Consider the following 18,269-nt stretch of genomic DNA (forward strand, 5'->3'; position numbering starts at 1 on the left):
GCCTTACTGATATATCTGTCATAAATTTAACGGAATTAGTAATTGCCTAATTGGTTGGGATTGATTCATTATTCGAGTTGTGCTCTATATCTAATTTGTTGGTGTCAGTTTGTGTGGTACACAAATGAAATGAAATGACCATTTGGAATACCTCTTGTATGATCTCAAAAAAAAAAGAATACCTCTTGTATTTTCTTTTTTTCCTGTAAAAAAACAAGAAGAAATGACCCTTTGATGTCGTGTCACGAGTGATCAGCAGCCTGCACAGCTGGACCTGACCTTTTAGGCCGAGCCGTCAGCCGTGCCAACGAACGCGTCCCGCCTGCAAAAGCAAAACCACCCACGACATTTGAATCGCTTCCTCCCCCACAACGGCTCACCAGTCCCCTCCATTCCTCCAATCCTCCTCGAGGCACCAGCGCCAAAAAGCATCCGCGCCCGCCTCCTCCCGCCGCTGCGCCCAGCCCCCTCGCGAAAGCAAGCAGGCGCGAGCGCGAGCGCGACGCTCCTCTGATCGTCTCTCTTCTCGACGCCGCTCCCGCCTCTAGTCGCGGTGTCCCCCGATCCGATCCCACCGGCAACTCAGCGAGTAAGTGCGCCCCTAACCCCGCTCGTCCCCTACCTCGCTCCCGCCAGCCGGTTCGGCCGCGAAATCCCGGCCGTCTCCGCGGCGCCGCGCGCAAGGTGTTCGACGGTACTCCTCGCGATGGATTCCTCGCCACCGATCGCTCGGATTGTTTCACCAACGATTGCTCTGAATTTTTTTTTTTGGCCGCCGATCACCCGGATCGCTCAGATTCTGCAGGAGGCGAGTCTGTGCGGCTTCCGTCTCTAGCAACAACCTCCTGGGATCAGGTCGCCCGACCGACGATGGGATCGCTCGCCGACCCCTACGCGCTACGCTGTGTCTCCGACCTGCCCCCGCCATTCCGCCCCGTGTTTCCGTTCAGGTGCGCCCCCGTGTGCTGATCGTTCGGGCTCTGTGTTTATTTTTGTTTTGGTGTTTACACGAATTGTTTCTGCACTTCTGTGTCTGTTCAGTTGCGTGATTGCTGCACCCACATCTAGGTGATTCGAATTGGGTAGTAGCTATTGCTCGCATGAGTCTTAACTACTTGAGAGTTGATTTTTTTTTTTCGAATCGAGGATTTACCCCATTTCCATTAACCAAACGGAAATACCGGCAGTTTGGTACAGAGTAGAATGTGGTTACAGACAGATAAGAGGGGAAAAGGAGTACTACTTGAGAGTTGATACGAAGTGATTTTGATAGACTGGTCGTAGGGGTGGCAGTTCAGTAACATTTTTGGTTTATCTGCAGATACTTCAATTCCTTGCAGAGTGAGTGCTTCAATGTGTGCTTCTTCTCGGATGTGAACATGGTTATCTCCGCGCCTACTGGGAGTGGGAAGACCGTGCTGTTTGAGCTCTGTATGCTGAGGCTGCTCTCGAAGTTCCTTTCACCAGACTTTAGGTTCAATTTGGTTAAAGGAACTCTGAAAACAGTATGCCTTCTAACCTCCTCTCCTAAAAAAAGCATAGGGGCTTATAATGTAACTGGAATTTTAGGATTCTGATAGTTTATTTTTATTGTGTGCTTCACTGGGGTGACACTGCAGATCTACATGGCACCCTCCAAGGCGCTGGTGCAGGAGAAGCTGCGGGACTGGAACAAAAAGCTGGGTCCACTGGGAATCAATTGCTTGGAAATGACTGGTGATAATGAATTCTACAACAATAGAGCCATACACGATGCTGATATAATCCTCACCACTCCTGAGGTCTATGTCACTACTTATTTTGATCTATAGAAGTTAAGATGATAGATTTCTTACCAATTTCTTGCTTTCTCGCCAAAATTGTAATACATGCAGAAGTTTGATTCCATGAGCCGACATGGTATAAGAGATGGTGGGTTGGGTTTCTTCAGTGACATTGCCCTTGTCCTTATTGATGAAGTTCACCTTCTCAATGATCCACGTGGAGCTGCATTGGAAGCGGTTGTCAGTAGAATAAAAATGCTCTCACAACATGGCAATATGAAATATTCTCCTTTGGCTAGTGTCCGATTCGTAGCTGTTTCTGCCACTATCCCAAATATTGAGGACATAGGTTTGTAACTCTGTATATTACGCTTAACATACCATTTACATTTCCATATCATGCTCCAGCAAAGAAACTTATGTTTCCCATTAACATTGTAAAATTTCAGCGGAGTGGCTCCTAGCACCCCCTGAAGGAATCAAAAGGTGACTAACAAAATATACTTGAGGATTAATACTCTCAATAAATTAAACTTGTTGCGGTATTCTCCTTTTGCAGATTTGGAGAAGAAATGAGGCCAGTGAAGTTGACAACCAAGGTCTTCGGTATGATTTTCTTATATATTAGAATCTAGACTAGTACATGTCAAGTACTCAAGTATGTAACAAACCTGATAAAATACTTTGCCAGCCCTTGAGATTAGCTATCCTGAAACTGCTCAAACTTGGTTATGAAGCAGATTATTTAGCTAATCTGGTAGCAAACGCTCTCCTTATCATGTGTTGCCTTGAAGGAGCAACACCAAGTTAGGTTGTTACAGTTTTCACCCACAATGATTTGACTGTTTTTCTATGCCACAAGTAACATTTGATTTACTTATGCCAAAACACCTCTTGTAGAAAATAGCCACAATTTTCTCAGTCGTGAAATGATTTTAGAATAAACCTGTTTTTTTTTGTGCTACTAGGTAAAATTTCGAACATATATATACATGTTGTACCTGTTAATATGTATATAGGCTTACATATAGTCTTTGGCCTTGGCCCAGTATGCCATATGGCCCATTCGGCCCATATGCCATATGGCCCATTCGGCCCATATCTTGTATATGTAACCTAGACTCATGGAAATACATTGATGCTGGTCATTCGACTCTAGCATGGTATCGAGCATGGTTCTCACGCCGCCGCTCGGACCTTCTCTCCGCCGGTGAGCCTGCTACTGATTGGATCCGCCGGCGTTCGTCCTCCTCGTCGTCGATGTCCTTCCTGTCCTCCTCTTCTGCCGCTTGTCGCTGCCCTCCCATCCGCCGCCCGCCCGTCAAGGACGCGCCGCTCCGGCCGTCGCGCCTCCGTCCTCCGTCCGCGCATCCTCGGCCTTCTCCTGCTGCAGGTCCCTGACCTCCGCCTGTCAGGGATCACGAGCTGCGGCTACTGCCTGCTGGTGTGATGCACGTTGTTGTGCAGCACGCCGCCTCTGCTGCTGTTATGGCCTCCTCTGCCCCTGTTCCCATTGGTGCACTCGTTATGGATGTGAAGCTCACTGGTCAAAATTACAGAGATTGGGCTTTCTCTTTCAAGATGCTCCTTCGATCTGTCGGTCTTGCCTCACATCTTACTGATGAACCCCCAGTGGCTGCTGTTAATGATAAAGCGGCCCAAGATTGGAGTCTTCAAGATGATCGGGTAATGGCAGCTATCTGTCTGAATACTGATCTGAGCATTCGCTTATGTCTTGAGGATTACAATACTGCAAAAGCAATGTGGAACTACCTGCAAGGTCGCTATCAACAAAGCAGCTCAGCCCTTCGCTATTCACTTCGTCAGAATCTTCATCATCTTCAACAGCAGGACATGGAAATTGAGGAGTATTACATTGCCTTCACTAAGCTGTCAAGCCAGCTTGCATCCTTGCTTTTGGGGCGACCTACTCTGCCTACACTGTCTGAGACATTATCTGCTCTCCTGGCTGAGGAGACACGTCTTAAGACTCTTACTTCAAATTCACCAGTGTCTCAACATTCAGTGCTAGGTGTTCCTCCCCTGTTTACTGAAGTTGCAGCAGCAACCTCTTCTAAAAAGACTCCTTGCAGCCATTGTGGCGGGACAAATCATCCTGATGAGTGGTGTTTCAAGAAGTATCCTCACCTCCTGGCTGAAATGAGAGCCAAGCGTTCTGCCTCACGCCGGGGAACAACCTCTTCTGGCACACAAATAGCAGCATTTCAATTCCCAGCAGCAGCACACCAGCAATCAGCACCTCAGTTCCAACAGCAGTCCAGCAGTACCATCTCTGCTCCTGTCAATGCATACATGTCAGCTAGTTCCTTGTCCTCTCCATCACATCCAGGTACTAATTTTTGGGTGTTGGATTCTGGAACTTCTTTTCATATGACTTCCAATTTCTCTCAGTTGGATTCTTGTCAGCCTATCTCTCATCCTCGTTCTGTTCAAATTGCTGATGGTACCTTTTGCACAGTTACTCATCAAGGAAATCTTGTCACTTCTCAGTTTGATGTCTCTGATGTTTCTCTTGTCCCAAAACTTTCCATGAATCTGATTTCTGTTGGGCAACTTGCTGATCTGAATTGTGTTATTGGTTTTGATGACACCTCTTGTTTTATTCAGGATCGTCGAACCCGAGCTCTTCTTGGTACTGGCCATCGCCTTAAGAGCTCCTCGGGCCTTTACATCCTTGATCATCTTCGATTGCCAACCCTTCCATCACAATTGTCTTCCGTCACATCATCGTCATCAGCTTCTGTTGCAGCTACTTTTCCTCAATGGCATCATCGCTTAGGTCACTTGTGTGGTTCACGTTTGTCTACCTTAGTCAAGCAGGGTGTTCTAGGTCATGTACCTATTGATCCTTCTTTTGAATGTAATGGTTGTAAGTTAGGGAAACAGATTCAGCTCCCATATCCCTCTAGTAACTCCAAAACTACTCAACCTTTTGCCCTTGTACACTCGGATGTATGGGGCCCTGCTCCTTTTGTTTCCAAAGGTGGTCACAAATACTATGTCATTTTTATTGATGACTACTCGCGCTATACATGGATTTATTTCATGAAGCACCGTTCTAAACTGTTGTCCATTTATAAATCTTTTGCTCAAATGGTCCATACTCAATTTTCTTCTCCTGTTCGTATTTTTCGTTCTGATTCAGGGGGGGTATATTTCCACAGTTTTTCGTTAGTTTCTTTCTTCTGAGGGAACTCTGCCTCAACTCTCTTGCCCTGGTGCTCATGCTCAAAATGGCGTTGCTGAGCGTAAGCATCGTCATATTGTTGAAACTGCACGAACTCTTCTCATTTCCTCTATTGTGCCCCCTCATTTTTGGGCTGAAGTTGTATCTACTACTGTCTACCTCATCAATCTTCAACCATCATCTCGTCTTCACGGTAAATGCCCTGGAGAAGTATTGCATGGCTCCCCTCCTGGATATGATCATCTTCGTGTTTTTGGCTGCACATGTTATGTTCTTCTACCATCCCGTGAATGCACCAAACTGACAGCTCAATCCGTTGAGTGTGTTTTTCTTGGTTACAGTCTTGAACATAAAGGCTATCGTTGTTATGATCCCTCAGCTCGTCGTATTCGTTTTTCTCGTGATGTCTCTTTTCTTGAAAACAAGCCATATTTTCACTCTTCCACTCCTACATCATCGAAATCTGTTGAGCACTTTTCTTTCCTCTTCCTCCCACCTATCTCTCCTTCCCCACCAACTTCCTCTGTCGACATGGTTCCACCTCTTCCTTCTGACTCCTCTGCCGTTCCACATGTACTACAGCCACCACTTGATCCAACACCTCCACCTCCATTGTCTGATCCACTATCACGGTCCCCACCTTCATCTGTTACTCCTTTTCCTTTTCACTATAGTCGTCGTCCTCGTGTTCCTTCTCCTACCTCCAGCCCTACCTTAGACGATGCTTCTCCTATCCCCACACCGCTTTATGACCTCAGGGATCGTTCTAATATTCATGTTCCCGATCGATATGGTTTTCCCACTGCTGGTGCTGTTTGTGAGCCTTCTTCTTATCAGGAAGCAGTTAACCTCCCTGTTTGGCAAGATGCCATGTCTGCTGAACCTCATGCCTTACACCGCAAGGGTACTTGGGAGGTTGTTCCATTGCCTCCTAATGTTGTTCCTATCACCTGCAAGTGGGTATACAAGGTTAAAACCAAAGCTGATGGCTCTATTGAGAGGTACAAAACTCGTCTAGTTGCTCGGGGTTTCCAACAGTCGTATGGTCGTGATTATGAGGAGACGTTTGCTCCTGTTGCTCATATGACTACAATTCGTACTCTTATTGCTGTTGCTGCTGCTCGGTCATGGACCATCTCACAAATGGATGTTAAGAATGCCTTTCTTCATGGTGATTTGCAAGAGGATGTTTATATGCATCCACCACCAGGGGTTGAGATTCCTCCTGGATATATTTGTCATCTTCGGCGTGCTCTTTATGGCCTCAAGCAAGCACCCCGGGCCTGGTTTGAGAGGTTCAGTTTGGTTGTTAGTGCTGCAGGTTTCACTCCTAGTGACCATGATCCAGCTCTGTTCGTTCACACCTCTTCACGTGGTCGCACTTTAATTCTGCTTTATGTTGATGATATGTTGATCACTGGAGATGATCCAGAATATATTGCTTTTGTTAAAGACCGTCTTTGTGACCAATTCATGATGTCTGACTTGGGCTCTCTCAGCTATTTTCTTGGCATTGAGATTGAATCAACTGCTGCTGGCTATTATCTCTCTCAGTCCAAGTATATTCAAGATCTCCTTGCTCGTTCTGGTCTCACTGACACTCGGACTGCTGCTACCCCTATGGAACTTCACCTTCATTTGAAGCCATCGGATGGTCTTCCTCTTGCTGATCCGACCAGGTACCGCCATCTTGTTGGTAGTCTTGTCTATCTCACTGCCACCAGACCAGACATTGCCTATGCAGTTCATATTCTCACTCAATTTGTGAGTGCACCTACCACAGTTCACTATGCTCATTTGATTCGGGTTTTGCGATACCTGAGGGGGACAATGTCCCGCCGACTCTTCTATGCCACATCAAGTCAACCTACACTTCATGCTTATTCTGATGCTACTTGGGCCAGTGAACATGTTGATCGACGATCCGTTACTGGTTACTGCATTTTTCTTGGTGGCTCGCCAATTTCATGGAAGTCCAAGCGACAAACTGCTGTTTCTCGCTCTAGTGCTGAAGCTGAATTAAGAGCTCTTGCTACAACGACAGCAGAAATTATTTGGCTACGTTGGCTGCTGGCTGATTTTGGGGTTACTTGTGCTGATCCTACCATTCTCCGCTGTGACAACACTAGTGCTATTCAGATTGCCAACAATCCTATCAAGCATGAGCTCACTAAGCATATTGGTGTTGATGCCTCTTTCATACGGTCCCATTGCCAACAATCTGTTGTGGATCTTCACTATACACCGTCTGAACTACAGCTAGCAGATTTCTTCACCAAAGCTCAGACTCGGGATCAACATCATTTTCATGTACTCAAACTAAATGTGTCTGACTTAGATTCCTTACAGCCACCTTTAGTTTGAGGGGGGGTGTTAATATGCATATAGGCTTACATATAGTCTTTGGCCTTGGCCCAGTATGCCATATGGCCCATTCGGCCCATATCTTGTATATGTAACCTAGACTCATGGAAATACATTGATGCTGGTCATTCGACTCTAGCAGTACCAATTGCTTAACATCTTGCCTATGACTTTCAGCTGCCACTTCGTCAGCAATTGCTGTGCTGCTAATTCTTTCCTTTTTCTTATTGTGCTATTTAGGTTATGCTCCAGCTAAAAATGACTTCCTTTTTGAGAGGGTATGCATCTTTAGTCTTTACAGTCCAAATGTTCTTTTTTCACAATTAGGGGAGGAAAATCAGTAAGGAAGTTTGAAGTTAGATGTGTTCTGCATCTTCCTGAGTTGTTTCATACTGTGCGTAATAGCTGGACTTTATATGGAACCGATTCTGATTACTTTATTCTTTTTCTTTCTTTCAACCTGTAGAGGCTGCAAAGTTTTATTTACGGTAAGTAACATCTGACCATCCCTCAATTGCATTGCACATCATGTAAATTACAGTGTTAGAATTTCACTACTAAAAATAGAAACAAAATATTATTACAGATATTCTGATGCAACATTCAAGAGGGAAATCTGCACTTGTTTTCTGTTCTACAAGAAAAGGGGCACAAGAAGCCGCGCAGTGCCTTTCACAAACAGGAGCATCGCTTGGCTATTCCAATCCATTTATGCAATCAATGCAGCAGTATGAACATCTAAGGAATGCTTCTCTAACCTGTAGTGACAAGCAACTGCAGACTTGCATTGTACATGGAGGTTATCTGGAATCTTTTTCCCTGGGGACCTATAATACCTTCCTTAACTTTTTAACCTCCATTTTTTTAGTTATATCTTTTAGGTACCCATATTAGGTGGTACATTTGGCCTAAAAACTTTAATTGATTGCTTAACTGATGCAATCCTATTTCATTTTCAGTTGGTTTTCATAATGCTGGTCTTTGCTCAAAAGATCGGACTCTTGTTGAGGGTCTTTTTCTCAAGGGTGATCTGCAAGTTCTATGTGCAACGAATACTTTGGCGCATGGTGTCAACTTACCGGCACATACAGTTGTGATAAAGTCAACACAGTTTTTGTGAGAATCAAATTTAGATATTGGATCAATTAAATATATCGGTACTTCTAATTTCTGACATCAATTCCATTCTGCAGCAACAAAGAGAAAGGACAATATGCAGAGTATGAGAGGTCCATGGTGCTTCAGGTTTACTACTAAGTCTCATTATGTCATTTAAACTATTATTGTTGATATATAGGAATTAATTTTCCATCTTGCCTCATATCTTACTGTGATTTTGTATGGTTGAAATGTAGTTACAATGTTATTTATTCATTGCTCTATTTCTTTGACTTCTGTCTGAACTAATAGGTCAGGCTTTGAGACATGCAAACTACTGAGTGTTTTTCTGCGATTATAACTCATATGCTAAAACCTTTAGCAGAAGGTGGTTCGGAAATACATCATGGGCATTTCTATTTACAAAAGAGGAGTACTGGATACGTTAACTTATATATGTAGCTTGAATTTTACTTATACTGAAGAACTTCAATACACTAAGTGCTGGAGTTAATTCAACTTATATCTTTACTGCCTGGGAAAAAAATAGGATTCACTTATGAAGTGACCCTAAATTCTTGACTGGATTCCATAGTTTAATTCACTAAAGGCTCTGCGTATGCTTGTACTGTAATTAGTTTCTTTGTACTCTGTTATTCATATAGTATATCCCTCCATTCATAAATCTGTGTTTTTTAGAACAAGATGATTAGTACGAAATGAACTAATCATCTTACCATAAACATCAGATATTTAAGAACAGAGGTAGCATACACAAACAACAGTGGACCCCTAATATATATATAACCGTCAAAGTTAACACATTTAGTAATTTCAATATTAAGATATAGAACGTACTAATTATCCTCTTGTATTTTACCAGCTTCTGTTTTTGGTGATCTGCAGATGTGTGGGAGGGCTGGGCGTCCACCGTTTGATGATACTGGAACAATTATAATTATGACAAGAAGAGAGACAGTAATTTGTCCTGTTTTTCAACTCTTTCTAATTTTGTGAATTGTCGAATATTTTGACTGCGAAGTATTTCCTAGATTATTGGACTAACATGTTGTAAGTTTCCCCTTTAGGTTCATCTATATGAGAACCTTCTAAATGGATGTGAAATGGTGGAATCTCAGTAAGTGCTAGATATCTAATCAGAAACTAGTGTCTCATGTGATGTTTTACCTAAAGGTGACTCTGCTATGCACGACACACAATTTTGTGCTTTTGACCAAGTATATATACTATCACCAGGTTGCTCCCATGTGCAGTGGAGCATCTAAATGCAGAAATTGTTCAGCTGACAGTACCTGACATAAGTTTGGCGATTGAGTGGATCAAGTGCTCATATTTGTACATTAGGATAAAGAAGGTACAGATGCAGTGATCCACTTTTGTTTGACATTTAAAATCTGTATATTTAATGAATAGAGTAACTTTATTAATAATGAAATATATTGCTAGAACCCTGAGAACTATGGGATTAAGAGGGGAACTCCTCGAGATCTACTTGAAAAGCAAATTAAAGGTACCTTCTTTTGTACTTTGTTGGCTTGATGGTTCTATTATGATGCCTTATGCTTTGATCCTAAGAAATCGAATATACAGATATATGTGTTGAGAAGATTCGTGAGTTGGTGGAGTATGGGCTAATTTGGACAGATGAATGCGCTTTCCTTCTACAACCATTAGGTAAAGTTTTCTTCTGTTAAACTATATGCACAGAAGATGTTATATGCTGCCGTGATTGATCTGTAGCTACAAAATACTGCTTTTTTGTTGCACTGTACCTTTTATGGCTATGCACTGGATGCGCCCAACCCACAGTGCAAAGCAGACTGTAGCGTAAAGTTATGTCATATAAATCAACCAGCCAGATCCATGACTATTATCTCACATGATTGTGGTCTGGATACGCTATCCCTACCCCACAGCTGGGTTTGTTGGATATGTATGTCTAAATCCGTGGGGTTCCCATCTGGAAATGGTGCTCCCTATTTCAGGAATTGTATTATTGTATATATCAACATTTGAACTGTGAATCCATTTTCACGTGGACATCATGCATTTTATTTGTGAATTTGTGTCAAGTTCACAATGTCTTCTGCAATGATGGCCATGGTTTTGGTGGCTTTAATACCTTGGCAGCCTTAACAGTAAGCATTGGTTCATTCAAATAACAGCTATAACAAGCCTAACAGCCATGGCAGGGGCATTGCCCTATGGTTTCCCAAAAAACATCCAGCATACAGTCCAAGCATGTAACTCTAAATATATTTGCCAGATTTGGCTTAGCTATATGGCAAAGAAGCAATATTAGAGAAATGGCACCACATCCCCTGAGCTAGGCTTACTTGGGTTGTGTTATAAATGCTCTCGGGTCTTGAGTGCTAAATGACGTTTTACTGAATGTCATCATAGGAACTTATACTCTGCTGATTACTTCAGAATATTTTAATAATGACACAAATACCTTATCCTTTTCTCCTTCCAACTCTGAGGGTTGCGCATGAAGGTGTGCTACTTGGAGCCTAAAAAAAACTCGACCTGCGAGGGGCTAGCCGCCCCCCGAGCATTCTTATAAGAAGGAGGCCTTCTAACGCAGGCCGAGAAACCCCCCGAACCCTGGCTCTTTCTGACCTTGGGTCTGGTGCCATTTCCTAGAACCGTTACCCAGGCCGGGACCGTTACCCACTGGGCCGGGAAACCGTGACGTCAGGCCGGGCCAGGCTGACTACATAGCCCAAGCTATCAGGAGCACAGCGAGGGGTTTTTTTCCCACAGGCGGGGAAATTCGCCCCGGTGGGGGTTCGAACCCCCCACCTGTGGAGTGCCGCCGGTTGCTTCGCACCACTCGGGCTAACAACCTTAGGCTACTTGGAGCCTAACCTTATGTGATAACCAAGATTTATTCTTCTATTATTTTGAATCCATTTTCCCTCAAATATTATATTTTCCTGCTATTCGGAGATGGTTGTATTCCAATGAATTGCTTCATTTGCATGTGTCTGTTTTGCAATTTTTCATCAAAAGGACTCTTGTTTAAGATCTAATTGTTCATACTCAGAGCCTGGGAAGCTGATGGCAAAATTCTACCTGAAGTTTGATACAATGAAGCTTCTCGTCAAAGCTTCTGCCTGTTGCAGTTTGGAGGACTTATTGCATATCATCTGTCACTCTGCTGAGATTAATTGTAGGTAGCTGCACATATTTTGAATTAATTATTAAGCATCAAGCATATTAATATTATTTATGTTTTGGTATACCAAGGGATCCAACTACGCCGAAATGAGAAGAAGATTCTAAATGACATAAATACTGACAAAGATGGTAGACTCCTCTTCCATATTGTCATGGAGAATGGAAAAAGGAAGAAGCGTATTCAAACAAGAGAAGAGAAATTATTCTTGCTAGCAAATGACTGCTTAACTGGGGACCCCCTAATCCATGATTTATCCCTTAACCAGGTTGTCTATTTGTCTAGTCTAAAATACACCTTGAATTTCTCCCCTGCTATGTTGACTTAAGTAAGCTTCCCATGCAGGAGACAAACTCAATATGCTCAAATGGATGTAGGATTGCCAGATGCATGAGAGAATATTTTATATACAAGAAGTGTTACAGATCTGCCATAAATTCTATGATCCTTGCAAATAGTCTACATCAAAAGCTTTGGGAGAGCAGTCCATTTCTGTTGAAACAATTGCCTGGGATTGGAATTGTAACAGCAAAGGTCATTAATTTTCTGATTGTTTTGTAGACATTTCCCTATCTGCATCCTGCGTAATTAATGCATGAGTTGATCACTTGACACCTCAGGCTCTGAAGAGTGCTGGAATTTACGACTTCGAGACCTTGACAACTGCTGATGCTAGGAAGATAGAATCAGCAACAGGGCGTAATTATCCATTTGGGAATCATATGAAGGAATTACTGTCATCATTACCACCCAAAATTGACATACATATCGAGGATGCTGGAAACAGACTGGGGAAATCGACCATTACTGTGACACTAACTCGTCTATCACAGGCAGTTCGATCCAATAAACGCAATTTTGCTGACATGGTACCTTATCAGCTTTGCTTCCAAACATTAGTGTTTTTAATAAAACCAACTAGATTTTATAATATTCTTTGTCAGGTTGTGGGCTCAGAGGAAGACAATGTGATCCTCTTTCATCAGAAAATAAGGTCAGCCCCCCCTCCTCTCTTTCTCAAACTGATACCTTTGACAATTTATTTTCCTTCTACTGATGTGGATGGTTTTGTTTGTTGTTTGTATTGTTGCTGCTGCCAGGACTCAAGAGTTCCACAGGTAACACTTTCATCATTTGTTATCCCAGGATATGTCTGACCATTCTTCTTCACCGGCAAATGAGAGCATTATAATGTTATCTGAATGACTGAACCATATTCTAGGTTGTAATGTCTTTTGTGGAAGCACGGGATATACACCTTATCTATTTGTTATAATAAGCTTCATACTATTAGGTGGTGTTTTTTGTAGCGAACAAACAAGCTGAAGTAGCATTATTTCATATAACAGATGAACAGATCACAATGATAGCAAAGATGAATAAATTGTTTGACTAGAATATCATTTTTAAAGTATCTAGCTGCGCTCTTACCTACCTAAGTTTAATCTTAAGTTGTTCAGAGTTCCTCACTGGACAATTTGTTAAAATGCAGCCCATATTCTGTAAAAGTTTTTGTGTCGTGCCCTCAGAATGCACGGGTTACTTTGAAGGCTGATCTAATATTTGAAGAATATGGTAATATCACCAACCAAGAATGCCCTCCTTCAAAAATTTGATACGCACATTGTGTATATACTTACACAGCTTATATTTTCCGTTCTATGGTGAAGTTGGTCTTGATGTGCACAAGAAGCATGTAATCAGCAGGGAAAATAATTTGCATGAGACCAAAGAGCGTCGAATAGACAAGCCTGTACCCGCATACAATCTTCCAGCAGAGATTTGCTTGGTTGGCTCCAGGACAGCTCAAACTGAACAGAACCCTCTTTCCAAAGAGGTATATGTCATAGAAGAGGGTGCTGCTGTCAGTGCTCTCGAGAAAGCTGATAATGTAGTGGGAACCAGAAAATTTAACAACTTGGCTTCACTGTAAGTGCTTAAGCTTTGTTTTTTGCCAGCCAATGATTTAGGAATTAATTGCCATCCATCAGCATAACCCAAAATACTAATCAAACTGGGGATATCCAACCTGTAGTTTCTAAATATCTGGAAAGTTGGCATTAGTCATTATGTTACTTCACAGCTACAAGTGGAAATATGTCAGCATGTGCCAAATTAGCAGTTACTACTTTGTACTTACATGGAGTCATGTTTTCTGAACCTTAGGTGAGTATTTTGTAACATGGTATTTTCATGATTACAGGGAGGTTCCCAGCTTTGATCTACTGCCTGAAGAAGAGTATGGAAGTAAGACAATGCTGCGAACAGTATATGGCTATGTGCACTTTATGCTTCATTTATGATCGTTCATTTGAAATATAGAATTCTATTATTAGATAGCTGATATGTGCATAATCATGCTTAGATATGCAAGCTGCATCGACTCCTGAACCAGCAGAGGCAGAATGCAAAAGTGCGACAAGCAACACGATCTTTGATCACATACGCAAGAAATCCAAAGATTTCCCCACTCTGATGCTATCGAAATCCATGGATAGCTCTTATGAACCTCTGATACTCAAGAAGATGAAGACATCAAGGGACCAGTTTGCAGTAGAGCAGCTGCATGTTGGTGACTTCACGCCAGTGGATTCTGAACCTGCTGAACCTGGGGTCTCTCCAACCAATACCGCTGAGAGGTGTCGCAGGATCCTGAATAGAACTTCAGATGTAAGCCTTATGCTGTTTGCTGGCAAAAGGGGCAGCCCATCTGAGAAGAGCAAGATACTGACAACCCCATGTGAAAGCTCTCTTCGGTTTGCGGGTGAAAAGAACAGCCCATTGGGAAAGAGCAAGATCCTGATCAAAACTCCAGCTGAAAACTCTCTCCAACTTGCAGCAAAACGTGACAGCCCATCTGGCAACAGCAAGATGCTGACAACTCAAGATGAATGCTCTCTGGGGCTTGCAGGTGGAAAGGACAGCCCACTGGAGAAGAGCAACATCCTGATCAGAACTCCAGTTGAAAATCCTTTAAAAAATGCAACTCCAGTTGAAAACTCTCAGTTTGCAGCTAAACGTGACAGCCCGTCTGAGAAGAAGAAATCCAGATTCAGCAGTCCCCTTCCTTGCTTCCAGGCCGCGCAATGCACGACGCAAGTCCAAGCTGCAGGTCAACCCTTCAATATTGAGCAATATGTCAAGGATATATTAAGGAAAAATAAGGACAGTGAGAGTGGCGACTCTTTTCTTAATTGCAGGAGCGTCTTTTCATTTCTCTGATCTGCTGAAGATTTCGAACAATGTACATTCAGTTAGATATTTTGCTCAAAACACGCATTGTAACGTGGCAGAGCATCTTCCTTTCTCGACTTGAATAGTTATGAATGCTACTCTGCAATTTGTTCTGTACATATGACATGAGTGTGCTTATGTATGGTACATGTACAAGCTGTTATTGGCTGCACAAACGATGAAATTCTCCGTTGGATGCCAAGCCAGATGTGTGACCCTTGATGCCATGTTGCATGGAATTTCCTCCTTGCCGTCTGACCTGGGACCATCCTGACCTGCGAGACAAGACATTATCCAGAGCACACTATGACCTTCAGTACTAACATCTTTGCTGTGACATATCTGAAAACACACATGGAGAACTTGGCACTGGCAGATAGTTCTCTCCTAACCTTTTCTACTGACTCCGAGGGAGAAATTGCTGAGCAGTGCTGGAATCTTTGCAGAAGTTTGTGGTTGTACCCTGTTGCCAAAGTGTAAGGTTCAGTAGGAGCCAAAATGGCATTAGCGGCTTTAGTCATGAGCTTCGGAGTTTCATGTTATATTTGAAGACTGCGTATAAACACTCCAGATTGTTGTTTCAGAGCGAGGAGAGACGAAAACAGAGATGTTTGAAGCATTGTACCTGTAAGGATTGGCGCTAGCTTCTAACGTAATACCAGTGGTCTGTGAAGCAGTACGGGAGAAAACTTTGAACGTGTTGCTGCTTATCATAAGAACCAGAAACGATGAGGAAATGGCCAGGAACAGGAAGGGGAGAACGAGATCAGTACAGACTAAGCCCATGCGTTTCAGTAGTGAGAACCTGTAAGATCCAGTCGCAAAGTAGCTCCCGTCCTTGCTGGCGCAGCAGCTGAACCGGTCGAAGATGTAGTCCTCGGTGTACAACTCTGACAGCTGCAGGACCAGCAGACAAGCCAACATTTCTGATACTGTCATTCTTTATTTGAAATTTGGACGGTTTCAATTAACAAATTGGAGCATATCTACCTTTGGGCGAAGGAACTCGTGCACCTTGTATGTGGCGACGGGTGAGATCTCCACGCGCATGTCCCAGAGCTGCATACAGCGGAGGCTTCAGGATGCATTGCTGATGCTAACAACAGGTAGCTGGTGTACTTGGCACAAGTGCAATTCATGGCACCTTGAGGTTCATGTAGTCACGAGTTAGAAGGTGTCTCCCCTCTCCAGTGAACTTCAGATCGGTGATGCAGGAGACTATCTCGGTGAAAAACGTGCTGGGTTGAGGGCGGCTCCCGCGATCCCGGAATCTGCTCAGACAAGCGACAGTTTCAGAAAAATCCAGAGTTGAGAGATCGAGGGGGTTGCAGTTGCAGAGAAGAGAAGGCAACTCACGTTCTGACGCTCTGGTCGCACAGCGCCGACCGCCGCAGGTCGACCAGCCGGACGAGGCCGCTGGAGCTGCCGTAGGCCAGCAGGCTGCAGAACGACGGGTGGAACTCGGCCGTGGTGATCACCTCTGGTTCGTCATCCAGCAGTCGAACGCAAGTGTCAGTGCCTAGCTTGCTAGTGTTGCCATACACGGAGGGAGCTTGACGTGAGCTAGTACTACTTCGGATGGCAAGAAGAAAAAAAACGACCGAATCACCTACGAGATCCCCCATGTCCGCGGGCTTCATGTCGACGATGTTGAAGCACTGGCTCGTCACCTCCAGGTGCCACAGGTTGATACGCAGGTCGTCCGCGGACACGAACGTCTCCCCGTCACTGCGCAGCCATTGACAAGCATTTCGCCATCGCTTTGCCAAGAAAAATAGAATCAGGGTCCAGGCGCGGAATGCTAGCTAGCCTACCAGTTATTCGAGATGGAGTTGACGTTGAACTCGTGAGCGCGATCGAAGACTCTCCGGCACTTTGCAGAGTACCCATCGCCCACATCACCTACCTGATCGATCACCCATGACAGGAAAAAAAAGAAGAAGTCATAAACATCACTGAATCAATGGGCTTGGCAGATCCAACACTACATGTCTGCAACTACGAATGCTGCAGAGAACGGAGATTAAACCTTTTCAATTTGGTCGGATGAATCTGCAGAGGAGCCCCTCGGTTTCGTGGTTGCCCGTTCCGAGCGTGGTTCCTGCAGAGGCAGCGACGCCCCTGCGGTGCTCGCGCTCCGGCGCGGCTCGCCGTCCCCTTCCTTCGGCGGCGCCTTGTGTTCCGAGACCTGCCCTGAAGCAACGGCGTCATCAAACAATATACTCGACCCTTGTCTGTGTCTCTCCGTGCCATCATTCCGCGCTCGATGCCAACCTTCCAGAGCTTGACGGTGCGGTCGTTCGTGGCGAGCAGGCACAGGGAGCGGTTCGGCCGCGCGCACCACCTCACCTTCTTGATCTTCTCGCCGATCTCCAGGCTGTGCAGCACGTCGAACTGCGTACGTGTACCAGCAGGGGAAGGGAAGGGGATCAACGGAACGCGCGTGTGCTGGTCTGACCTGACGAACAGTTCTCGGTCGATCGGCGGCTCACCTCCGGCTCGTGGCTCTGGAACTCCGTCGCGAAGCTGTACCTCGGCGGCGGCGCGCCGGCGCGGTCCGTGCGCTCCAGCTCGGCGCGAGGCCGCGCCACGTCCTCGTCGGCCCTCCGGAAGAGGATGACGAGCCCGGCGTGGTCGCCGGCGGCCAGGTACTCGCCGCGGGCGTCGAACTCGATGGCCAAGATTTCGTCCGCTGGCGCACGCGCGCGAAGCTCCGGTCAGTTCAAGAGCAGGACACCCGTTACTGACGCTTTGAGATCGATTTGCATTGGTAGGTACCGTTGCAGCGGCGGTCGCCGGCGGCTGCGTGCGGCAGGTCGCCGAGGACCTGGGAGAACTTCCACTGCGGGAGCTGGGAGGGCCGCGGCTCCGGGCGGCCGGAGGACGAGGAAGAGGAGGTCGGGGATGGGGACGGGGCGATGGAGCTGGAGCTGGAATTCGTGCCCCGCCGCCGCCTGCCGGCGGCGCCGCTCATCGTCGCAGCCTATAGGATCATGTACCGGGAATGGATTTCTTGCACGGTCTCGACCACTGCGGTGCTCTGGTTTCTGAGCATCCGTAGCCACTCGCCTGCTGTTATCGTCATCTGCTGTTGGTTCTTGCGCTTTTTCTTCCCGAATCTTGCTCCACAGCACGTAATCTGTGGCAAACTGGTCCATGCGACGTCTCCCTCACATGCATAATAATTGAAGTATACAAGAGGACAGGACTAAGAAGAGCGCAAGACCAACAGGCGCTGGGGGCAGGAAAGTGTAGGGCAACATAGTCTAGACTAGCGCGCCTGTAGAGAAGGCGTCGATGGTCTGTGCTATCAACACTATACCCTTAGTGGAGTCATAGTGGCCGACGATTATATCTGGGCGTAGGTTTGTTTGTCTCCTTTTAATCATACAACATAGTT

General features: G+C 45.0%; 2 protein-coding genes across 5 annotated transcripts; one reads left to right on the forward strand and one right to left on the reverse strand.

Annotated features, from left to right (window-relative positions):
* Positions 1 to 528: 528 nt before the first annotated feature.
* On the forward strand, positions 529 to 14,986 carry LOC120708816 (ATP-dependent DNA helicase MER3 homolog). Its single transcript, XM_039994237.1, has 27 exons — positions 529 to 589; positions 797 to 950; positions 1,322 to 1,505; positions 1,620 to 1,781; positions 1,875 to 2,112; positions 2,213 to 2,249; positions 2,323 to 2,369; positions 7,576 to 7,613; positions 7,802 to 7,823; positions 7,922 to 8,134; positions 8,295 to 8,451; positions 8,529 to 8,580; positions 9,340 to 9,411; positions 9,522 to 9,571; positions 9,691 to 9,808; positions 9,901 to 9,964; positions 10,045 to 10,128; positions 11,504 to 11,629; positions 11,707 to 11,903; positions 11,981 to 12,169; positions 12,256 to 12,504; positions 12,580 to 12,629; positions 12,736 to 12,753; positions 13,128 to 13,210; positions 13,306 to 13,564; positions 13,839 to 13,882; positions 14,001 to 14,986. The coding sequence occupies exons 2-27, from the start codon at positions 871 to 873 to the stop codon at positions 14,855 to 14,857; spliced, it is 3,690 nt and encodes a 1,229-aa protein (XP_039850171.1). The 5' UTR covers positions 529 to 589; positions 797 to 870; the 3' UTR covers positions 14,858 to 14,986.
* LOC120708775 (serine/threonine protein phosphatase 2A 55 kDa regulatory subunit B beta isoform-like) lies at positions 14,826 to 18,094 on the reverse strand. 4 transcript variants are annotated; one of them, XM_039994209.1, is made up of 13 exons: positions 17,648 to 18,094; positions 17,362 to 17,561; positions 17,144 to 17,263; positions 16,899 to 17,057; positions 16,684 to 16,775; positions 16,479 to 16,597; positions 16,226 to 16,349; positions 16,014 to 16,140; positions 15,860 to 15,928; positions 15,675 to 15,766; positions 15,495 to 15,572; positions 15,262 to 15,332; positions 14,826 to 15,144 (listed from the first exon to the last, which is right to left on the reverse strand). In XM_039994209.1, exons 1-13 carry the CDS (start codon positions 17,841 to 17,843, stop codon positions 15,005 to 15,007), a joined length of 1,587 nt encoding a protein of 528 aa, XP_039850143.1. In that variant the 5' UTR covers positions 17,844 to 18,094; the 3' UTR covers positions 14,826 to 15,004. The 4 variants fall into 4 exon arrangements, with proteins under 4 accessions (XP_039850143.1, XP_039850127.1, XP_039850134.1 ...); XM_039994193.1 differs by having other exon boundaries at positions 16,899 to 17,062; XM_039994200.1 differs by having other exon boundaries at positions 15,495 to 15,766.
* Positions 18,095 to 18,269: the final 175 nt, after the last annotated feature.

The sequence above is a fragment of the Panicum virgatum genome, chromosome 1K, assembly GCF_016808335.1.
Source record: "Panicum virgatum strain AP13 chromosome 1K, P.virgatum_v5, whole genome shotgun sequence".
NCBI lineage: Eukaryota > Viridiplantae > Streptophyta > Magnoliopsida > Poales > Poaceae > Panicum > Panicum virgatum.

Coding starts and splice junctions, on each gene's coding strand:
- LOC120708816 (XM_039994237.1), top strand. CDS start 871: ATGGGATCGCTCGCCGACCCCTACGCGCTACGCTGTGTCTCCGACCTG. Junction 2,113..2,212: donor CCCAAATATTGAGGACATAG/GTTTGTAACTCT, acceptor GTAAAATTTCAG/CGGAGTGGCTCCTAGCACCC. Junction 8,452..8,528: donor ATAAAGTCAACACAGTTTTT/GTGAGAATCAAA, acceptor TCCATTCTGCAG/CAACAAAGAGAAAGGACAAT.
- LOC120708775 (XM_039994185.1), bottom strand. CDS start 18,027: ATGGACCAGTTTGCCACAGATTACGTGCTGTGGAGCAAGATTCGGGAA. Junction 16,350..16,478: donor GGACATGGGGGATCTCGTAG/GTGATTCGGTCG, acceptor ATGACGAACCAG/AGGTGATCACCACGGCCGAG. Junction 15,145..15,261: donor CCTCGGAGTCAGTAGAAAAG/GTTAGGAGAGAA, acceptor CTTGTCTCGCAG/GTCAGGATGGTCCCAGGTCA.